Below are 10,318 nucleotides of genomic sequence, written 5' to 3'. Positions count from 1 at the left end.
AGAGGTATAAGGGACAGAAATTCAAATATGAAGCACCATGATGAACCCTTGGGAATTATTCCAAGGGTTCCGTTAAAATACAGAGAACATGATATTCTTCCTCCATAAAATATCGAACCCAACGTACCAAATACGACCGGACGTGCCTTCGAATTCAAACATCTGCATAGCCATATAGACTTCCGCTTAAGAAAAAATTAAACATGTTCTACCGGATGGCGGAAATACAGGGATGTTCATAATTTATCTTAATCAATCCTTATGGTTAAAAGAAATGAAAGTTGATTCTTTTGAATGATACTTTTTTTTAATGTTTTATTAACAAAGGAGTAATGGTATTTTTTGAACACAGTTGCAAATCTATGTAACTAAAATAACAGCAAAAAAAACCAATAAAAAATATTCAGCAATTGGATACAAAAATATAACATTATAGAAAATTACAATATTAACAGATATGAATAAATTATGACAAAATCAGCACATTCAGCTTTCTCTTGCAATTATGTCAGGTGACCATGTATAAAGTGAATCACAAGTTATGAATATAAAAAAAAATTATTGTGTATCTTACCTGAGATTAAAACAACAAGAGTAACATAAGTCTTAGATATGCCTTATCAATATACCTAAAAAATCAACCTTAAGAATAACAATAACAAAAGTAAATCCATTTATGGTAACCAAGATAACAAGGTATGCATTCAACAAAATATAAATAAATAAAACAAAAAACATTTCTGAAAGACTGACTATATTTGGAACACAAAAGCGTAACACTTATAAAAAAATAGCGTCATGTTATATGAGGACACTGCTATTACTAAGAGAAGATATAGATAAGATTATTTTATTAAAGTGTCACCACACATTAAAATATCTATATATATACACATAAGTTACTAATCAGTTTGAAATCTTGTTACATCCTGAAAGACTGAAATCTATTTGACATATATTTATATCATCCTCACTTTTAAGATTTAAATTTTGTATGTATCATGAACTTCTGACTACTTTAACAGTGTAAATGCGTCAGTCATTAGATTATTAAATATCTAAATTTATGACTAGAACTTCACAAAAAGATGAAACTTGACGTTTCCTTTAGAATTGACTAATAAAACAGATATACACTTATAATTCTTTTATGTTATTTTTTATGTTCAAGTATTTAAGTGCTTTTTCCTATCACATTCTTTAAAGCTTTTGAAATACTAATCATTAAATATAAAGGGAATGCGTAAGCGAATAGACACGTGACTAAAGAATATACAAAGCTCTTAATTACCATGATGAGTCTATGAAAAATATTTGAACAGAAGCAATCAAACTTAAGCCTCCAATTTACACAATCAAACATTTTAGACTATTTAAGATCTGCATCATCAAAAATAGTTATATTAGTATTTGAAACATATTACATTACTAATATATTGTATTGTATTAATACAAATTGTAAATCATCCCATTTTTGATCGAACCATAAAAAAATTGCGTATTCACTAAGATGTCTGATATAGAAATACAGTAAATGCACTGGCAGACAATTATTTATTCACTAAACAAAATATCATAATTATATTTATATAACATTAAAAGATAATTAGGTCTTTTCTTGTAACGGATATACGAACATCGTACGTTATCGTTAGTTTCTCTAACATGTAAACAAAAGTATAACTTTTTTAACAGAGGTGTTAATTTCTTTTTTTTAAATAATAACAAAATAGATGTCTTGATATAAAAAAAAATAGTCTGTAAACTTTGTAAACTTTATTTGCAAAACTTGTAGTGGCTTCAATTGTGCAACAGGGGTACATAAATATATTATTTAGACACAGACGAACACTATTACAACAAATACATGTATTCAACTCATATTTAACAATACAATAGACTAGTACAAAATATAAATAACAACAGAAGTGCATTACAAGACCTTGGAAATCTACTTCTAATAACAAGAAAAGTAAAATAATTATACTTTCAAAATGGAATATTGGTTTTGGAACATAATTTGGTAGTCATCTAAATCATTTGCTTTATAGAGTCACTGAAAAGTAACTTATGCAAGATAAGTTTTTACTGTTCCTTTCACATACGTCCTACATACGGGACATTTTCTCATGGCAGGAGCGCAGTCAATACAACACACAATATGTCCGCATGGCAGAAATGCAATGGATGCCTCTAGATCTAAACACACTTTACAGAGTCGCTGGTCCCTCAATTGTCTGTTTTCCTCTATCAGATTTTCTGTATCTGAAATAAGAAAAAATAGAGTTTCTGTATTTATGTAAAATGCTCTCTTGTTCTTGATTAATTGCTAGTTCATACTACCTTAGCCAAGAAAAAAGAAGAAAGTCAGTTCTAATGTCAAATTGCAAATTCTAAATATTTTTTAGCTTATTTTACTATATCAATAAACAGCTGCGACATGAGCCCATCATACGCCCGTCGCTATTTGAAAGAATAAAGTTCAATAACTTCTCAATTCCATATCAGAAATTCTTCATTTTATAGTTTTGAGCTTACTTGCTGAAAGGTATTACTTTGAACTTACTTGCTGAAAGGTATTACCTAAAAATCTGAAATATCTCTTATAGTTTAATTTGTATATATCCTTGCTTTTGACAATTTAATTGTTTACAAAATTAAGAAAATAAATAGAAAGCATACCATCAAAGAGTAAATTCTGTTCAATTACTGTGTTGTCTAAGCCATTACACTGAGTACTGGTACTATCTGATTTGTGGTCACCTGCCGTGTTCATGTTATTTTCATGTTGAGTCACGTCTGATGTGGCTCCTTGCTGTTGAGGATGAGCTTCATCATCTAGTAAAATGTGCATAATGTCTGTTGCTGATATGCTATTTATATCTGAAAGTATTAAGAAATATAATATGATATTGCATTCTTGATGCGTGTAATCTAGAGAAAAAAAAGCAATTCTATAGACATTTGACTATGATTAATATTGATTTTCATATATATGTTAACTTACATTTCCTGAAATGTGTAATTGTGTGATAATGCTTAAGGCTGCAAATCTAATTAAATGGTCTTTTATTTAATGGTTTTGTTTATTCTTCTTGCTTAATACACAAATTTGATCTATGTAACTGCACTGCAAAAATGTTTGTCTTTTGACATATAGGAATATGCATTTCTAAGAGGGCGTTTTAATTGCATTTGTTATATATAGACATGTCGGTTTCATTTAAGTCAAAGAACATTTTAATGTAATTGAACAAATGTTCTTGAACAATTACTTTCATCTAATAATATATCATGTGTTTTATGTTTACACGTGTAATAGAATTGCAAGAGCTCATACCTTTTCCTGAAGTTGTTAGATGCTGAAAAGCATTTATAACTTGTTGATCTGTATATCCCATTTCAATGACACTTCTAGCTGCAACAGTTTGTAATATGTCACTCTGTGTTGTACTAGCAGTACTGTTATTAACAGCCAAGGAAGAAGTTTGAGCTCTCGATGTTGTCTCTTGTGTATTTGTTGCATTTGTTTCTCGGTCCTGAAACAGAAAAGATCAATTATGTTAAACCTTTCAATGAATGAAAAGTGAGAATTTAACAGTTAAGATAAATCGTGTATGCACACTGATAAAATTATTGTTTATGTTATTTGCAAATAAAAATTAACTGTTGCATTGTGTTTCGCAGAAGAACATGTAATCGTGTCGACAAGAACACAATCGGAATGTATAATATATCTACCCCATATCGGTTCGCATTTTTAACTACTTGAAAAATCCCTGATAATCTAATATTATTATAGTTTTGGGTTTGTTTTTTTTAAGGGGGAGGGTTATCGAAATCAAGTATTTTCTTTTGAATACAATATTATTTGTTTAGCATGTAAACGGATAAGAAAGTTCGTTTTTCATTGAAATCATCTTTTATGTTTGTCATATTGTAGAATCAGTGATTTCTTAATTATCCTTGTTAATCTTATTATATTTGTTTTTCATATTTTTGCCTTAATAGTATATGTAGTGAATATAACATGCATTAGACCCTTAGTAGCTTTTATATTGCCTGACAATGTACATTTGGGTTAGTTGAATTGTGTCAAACATTTTACTTACTATTTCCTTTTGTCTTTTCTGAACAGCGTTGATGAACTTTTCTCCTTTATTTTGTTTCAGAAAAGTACATTTCGGAAACCATCGTGCATGTTCAACCCATGGATCGTCACCTGCCTCCCAGTTTCTTAAACCACCCCCACAGAAAAAGCATCTTGTATAATCATGGTAACCAGCAAACAGAAAACCAGCCAGGGCCATCTGGCGTGGTGATTGGTCTAAATATGATGGCCAGCCTTCAAAGGAACTGATTCTAACAGTCAAGCAGGCATAGTTTGGATACTTAGGCTTTTCCAGGTGTATTCCAAGTGATTCGAATTCGGTGTTATGCTGGCATGAACTGGTACCAGTAGCGTTTTGGTTTTCTTTGGATGTTTGTGTTTCTTGACTATTCCCTGTTGCAGAGTTACTTCTGTCTCTATTAGATGGTGAACTTTGTTGGTTCCCCTGTCTTTCCTGTGCATTGTTGCTGGTACCATTGTAAGATGAACTTATTTGTAATCTAGGCTCAGATGTTGATGACGCATTTTCTGACTGATTCAAACCTTGACTCGAAATAGTTGTTGTATCAACAGTAGAATCAGTATTATTCGGAACAACCGTTGTCTGTTCTTCTTGATTTGCAGACGATGAGATTCTGGGTTCGGCTAGGAGTGCACATGATGGTGATAGCATTTTATGTATAACAACAGGATCGTCACCCGATTTCCATCTGTCATATGTAATTCCACAGGAAAAGCACTTTGTTTTTCTTCCGTCAATGTAGTAAAAACCAGTTTTAGCCATTTTGATTAAATTTATATTAATTTCTCGTGGGAAACTGCTATACGATGACACTCTCAGAAGTTCATTTGACATTGACTCGCCGTGGGATACTGGCTCACCACTCGATATGCTCTCAAAATAGTTTGTTAAACTGAATGGACATAATTGAGGTTGAGAGTGTGGGAAATTACGCAGTCGTAATAAATCGTCAAGTACGTTGTAGCTTTCTTTAGTTTTCTGTAAGCTTGGTTCATTTTGAACGTTATTGACAGTACCATAGCGTATTTCCGTAAACTCCTGATCATGATGATTTATAATGTGTTCCATATCCGAAGACATAGTTTTATCAGCCATTGTTTCTAGCCTTTCTACTGTCAATTTTAATTGTTTTGAGTTTTCTTTTATTCGAGCAAATTGTTTGAGTCTATCTATAACTTCTGGTAGTTGTGCTGGGCCCGAGAGCCCAGCTGCTGATATCAGTTGTTCGAATTTAACCTTGATTTCTTTAAGGTTGTTGCAAATGTTTTCATACCGTTTATTCACGATTGTGTCTTTTTGCGTTTCTTCAGTATCATGTGAGCGCGTGTTTTCATGCGTTGGGTCAGTTTGTACAGAACGAGAAAGCATAAAAGGCGATTGCCCAGTATCACTAAATGATCTTTGGAATAATCTTGGTTGGCACATTGTTGAATCAATGAGTCTGCGTGGCAATTGTATTAGTGGATCAATATCTGATGTATCTGAACAACACACAATTGCAAAAACTTCTAAAACAAGAAAAATGATTAAATTAAGTAGAGAAATATAGTATTGTATCAAATAAAGAGAATAATTGTTTATACTTACATATTATTCATTGTTCCATTATTCATTGTTATTATCCATTCCTTATATTGCAGACATCTTTATTTACCTATTCTTTTTAGTTTTAAGGGCATACGACACAGTTACAGGAGAGGTAATGACTTTGCTAACGTAAATTGTTATTTTTGAGACGTCAAACTATGACTTATCGGGAAAAGATGCAGTTTTCGACTGATTTATATCATTCAAACTTATTTAACTTGAAAACGAGTACATGGACCCAACTTTTTAAAATGCCATTTGGTTTGATTACGCGAGAAGATTATGTGTGCCAATTGTCATGAAAACGTAAATAGTGCATTTTTTTTAAATTTGAACCAGATGCTCCGAAGGGCGCAGCTTTATACGACCGCAGAGGTTGAACCCTGAACGATTGGGACAAGTATGGACACAACATTCAAGCTGGTTTCAGCTCTAAATTTGGATTGTGATTAAATAGTTGACACAGCATAGGTTTCTGACACATAATGAATGTGGTCTAATGAACTTAAATTGTTTTTTGCCTTTGAGCAATTCACTATGCTGTTGAATATTAATCCTCTCAAAAAAATGTTTGAAGAAATTTTCTTTTTATTTATGAAATCTGAAATGAAAAATATTGACCCCCCCCCTTTTCCCAATTTTTTTTTCACATCCCCCTTTCCCTTATTCCAAAACCGAGTGATCTCAATTCAAATTTCTAATGGAGTTTGCAACAATAACTACTCATTTAAATACATATTAAAATGTAAAAAAAATTGCTTGTTATCACTGAATGGTAAAGATTGTTTTAATTTATCAGTTGGTAGAAAAAGTGAATATACATTGTATATTGTATAAAGCAATGATTTAAGTTGATTCAACTACTATTCTGGACAAAGAAAGATAACTTCAATTGAAAAATATGAAAATTTCTTGCTATTGCACAATATTGTGCAATTAGATATTTCTTGCTATTGCGCAATACTGTGCAATTGAAGATTTCTTGCTATTGCGCAATACTGTGCAATTGAAAATTTCTTGCTATTGCACAATGCTGTGCAATTGAAGATTTCTTGCTATTGCTGAATACTGTCCAATTGAAAATTTCTTGCTATTGCACAATACTTAATATAATAATTTTGGATCCTGATTTGGACCAACCTGAAAACTAGACCCATAATCAAAAATCTAAGTACATGTTTAGATTCAGCATATCAAAGAAGCCTAAAAATTCAATTTTTGTTAAAATCAAACTTAGTTTAATTTTGGACCCTTTGGATTTTTATGTAGACCAATTTGAAAACGGGACCAAAAATTAAGAACCTACATACACAGTTAGATTTTGCATATCAAAGAACCCCAATTATTCAATTTTTGATGAAATCAAACAAAGTTTAATTTTGGACCCCGATTTGGACCAACTTGAAACCTGGGCCAATAATCAAAAATGTAAGTAGTACATTTTTAGATTCAGCATATCAAAGAACCCCAAAGATTCAATTTTTGTTAAAATCAAACTATGTTTAATTTTGGACCCTTTGGACCTTAATGTAGACCAATTTTAAAACGGGACCAAAAATTAAGAATCTACATACACAGTTAGATTCGGCATATCAAGGAACCCCAATTATCTAATTTTTGATGAAATCAAACAAAGGTTAATTTTGGACCCTTTGGGCCCGTTATTCATAAATTATTGGGACCAAAACTTCCAAAATCAATGCCAACATTCCTTTTATGGTCATAAACCTTGTGTTTAAATTTCATAGATTTCTATTTACTTATACTAAAGTTATGGTGCGAAAACCAAGAAAAATGCTTATTTGGGCCTTTTTTTGGCCCCTAATTCCTAAACTGTTCGGATCTCAACTCCCAAAATCAATCCCAACCTTCTTTTTGTGGTCATAAACCTTGTGTTTTAATTTCATTGATTTCTATTTACTTATAATACTAAAGTTATTGTGCGAAAACCAAGAATAATGCTTATTTGGGCCCTTTTTTGGCCCCTAATTCCTAAACTGTTGAAACCAAAACTCCTAAAATCAATCCCAACCTTCCTTTTGTGGTCATGAACCTTGTGTCAAAATTTCATAGATTTCTACTTCAACTAAAGTTATAGTGCGAAAACCAAGAAACTGCTTAATTGGGCCCTTTTTGCCCCTAATTCCTAAAATGTTGGGACCAAAACTTCCAAAATCAATCCCAACCTTCCTTTTGTGGTAATAAACCTTGTGTTAAAATTTCATAGATTTCTATTCACATTTACTAAAGTTAGAGTGCGAAAACTAAAAGTATTCGGACGACGACGACGCAGACGACGACGCCAACATCATACCAATATACGACCAAAAAATTTTCAATTTTTGCGGTCGTATAAAAATATACAGCAAAAAATGAACATTTGATAAATGTGAGTTATTTTCTGAATAAAAAATGTATAAATCTTTAGTATACTAATGAAATACAGAAATTACAAATTATTTAACAAAAAACAATTTGTGTTTATCTTTTAAAACAAAAATGTTATGTCTTTTTTTCGAAAGGGAAAATACGGCCACAAATCGGAATGTTGATCATATACAAAATTTCGACCTCATTTTACTCAAAAAGTAGCACATGAAGGTAAATTTTTTATTACATATTTGATTTAATCAGGTAAAAAATAGTCTATATGGAAATCTTTATCAAAATGTAAATACGGGATCAAAACTGTATCGTAATTTCCCATTCTTCTCTATGTGTATGCCCTCCCCCTATTTATTTTCTGTTACATTCATCCGTCTATAATATCATATTTGATATTTTTCCAATATATTTATTCTATGTTGAAATATGTGATGTTATAACACGTCACGAAAGAACTTTTCAATAGATAAAAAAATTGCACAACTATAATTTTGTGTATTAAAGACAAAGCTTATGTCTGAAGATAATGAAATAACTATTGAAAAAAGTATTGAAAAAAAAGTTGCACAACTGTAACATGTATAAATAGACGAATGACTTGGAACTTTGCCAAATTTTTCAATCATTTAAGAAGTGATGACCACTACAAAATATTGCACTTTCAATGGTTCTTTTATTGATTTCTTTGTATTATTCATTTACAACTTTTGTCAAAATAACCTTAATTAAGCTTTCAGGCTTAAAGTGTTAGGAATCAATACCTGAACAGAGATAATTTCAAACAAGATTTTGAAACTTAGGTCATTTGGATTTTTAAAAGAGTAGATTATAAACCATGAGCGTACACGAGTTCCTGTAAATTACATGTGAAAAGTATAATTATATTAAAGTTAAGTAACAGTAACTGTTGTAAACTTTGACTTACTAAACGGGCAGACACTTAACTTGATAATAAAGTATGCGTAATAATATAATTGTGATTTGCAATGTTATTATTCTATTTCATAAATGTACTGGTTCAAATAAATAATGTCCGCTGTTTTTACCATATAAAAACACTTCCCCCCTTTTTATATCATTTTTTTTAACAACAACAAAAAACTGTATCACCTAAGTTTTAATAAAAATAATTCGAAATCTTACACGTGAAAACATAGTGCAATTATTATTATATATATATATATATAATAAAATTATTTTTATTCGAATTATTTTGATTAAAACTTAGGTGATACAGTTTTTTGTTGTTGTTAAAAAAAATGATATAAAAAGGGGGGAAGTGTTTTTATATGGTAAAAACAGCGGACATTATTTATTTGAACCAGTACATTTATGAAATAGATATAAACGCACGTTTACTTAGTTAAATTAAATACCATACAATTAACAATGATTAACACGCACGTTGATCAAGTTGTAAGTAAACTTTCATATCGTTTTATAAGAGCTACTTTTTAATAGCTTTTAATCAATATCGAGAAAAAATGAAATGAATTTTAATATTAATCATAATAATATGTAAAAACACTAAATTCTTAATTTATTTTATTACTATCTGAGTTAGTACATTTGTAATATTTTAAAAACGATTACCTTAGCTTGTTAAAGGGTATCCCATATAATGAGTAATACTGTTTACATGTTTACATATATATGTTTATTTTTAGAATAATCTAGAATAGAGATGATTCATCCAAAATGACACGTGATCTATAGATTATTTTTAAATGTCTAACTTATAATGTATAAACAAACGGATTTGGTGGGGGTAGTACGGGGGACTAAACCCCCTTATGAGCTCATTTAAGGTTTATACATACTTATTTAATATTTCACTCCAAATGTTGCCTAGTTTAGAGACCACCCTACACCCCCCTTTTAAAAAAAAAATCCTGACCTGCAAATGATCAACCGTGTGTTATATTTATATCTATCCAATCACTACTAGGTCGACTCGTGGACTTTATTTGTCAATTATTTCGAAATTTTATATTTTATAACTACATCTGTATCTTAAGTTTAACTTATTATGTATACACGGTTCATTTTTGTACCATTGATATTATATTCGAGGGGGAGGACAGGGGTAAGGGAGACAGGGAGAAAGGGGGTAGGAGAAAGGAGAAAGGGGGTGGGAGAAAGGAGAAAGGGGGTAGGAGAAAGGAGAGGAAGGCTGGGAGAAAGGAGAAAAAGTTGGAGAAAGGAGAAAAAAT

The 10,318-nt window shown here is 30.8% G+C and overlaps 1 protein-coding gene across 1 annotated transcript; it reads right to left on the bottom strand.

Moving 5' to 3' along the window:
- Positions 1-281: 281 nt before the first annotated feature.
- Positions 282-9,727, bottom strand: LOC143054577 (baculoviral IAP repeat-containing protein 7-like). Its single transcript, XM_076227598.1, has 5 exons — positions 9,699-9,727; positions 4,113-5,641; positions 3,341-3,539; positions 2,683-2,883; positions 282-2,265 (listed from the first exon to the last, which is right to left on the bottom strand). Exons 2-5 carry the CDS (start codon positions 5,556-5,558, stop codon positions 2,069-2,071), a joined length of 2,043 nt encoding a protein of 680 aa, XP_076083713.1. The 5' UTR covers positions 5,559-5,641; positions 9,699-9,727; the 3' UTR covers positions 282-2,068.
- Between the last annotated feature and the right edge of the window lie 591 nt (positions 9,728-10,318).

Source organism: Mytilus galloprovincialis, chromosome 12 (genome assembly GCF_965363235.1).
Source record: "Mytilus galloprovincialis chromosome 12, xbMytGall1.hap1.1, whole genome shotgun sequence".
Lineage (NCBI taxonomy): Eukaryota > Metazoa > Mollusca > Bivalvia > Mytilida > Mytilidae > Mytilus > Mytilus galloprovincialis.
Note: the sequence above shows the minus strand (reverse complement) of the source record. Positions and strands in the feature narration are given on the sequence as shown.

Excerpts from the sequence above, each read along its gene's own strand:
- LOC143054577 (XM_076227598.1), bottom strand. The coding sequence starts at position 5,558 with ATGTGCCAACCAAGATTATTCCAAAGATCATTTAGTGATACTGGGCAA. Across the intron at positions 3,540-4,112 it reads AGAAAAGACAAAAGGAAATA|GACCGAGAAACAAATGCAAC; the intron begins GTAAGTAAAATG and ends TTTCTGTTTCAG. Across the intron at positions 2,266-2,682 it reads ACAGAATTTACTCTTTGATG|ATACAGAAAATCTGATAGAG; the intron begins GTATGCTTTCTA and ends TTCTTATTTCAG.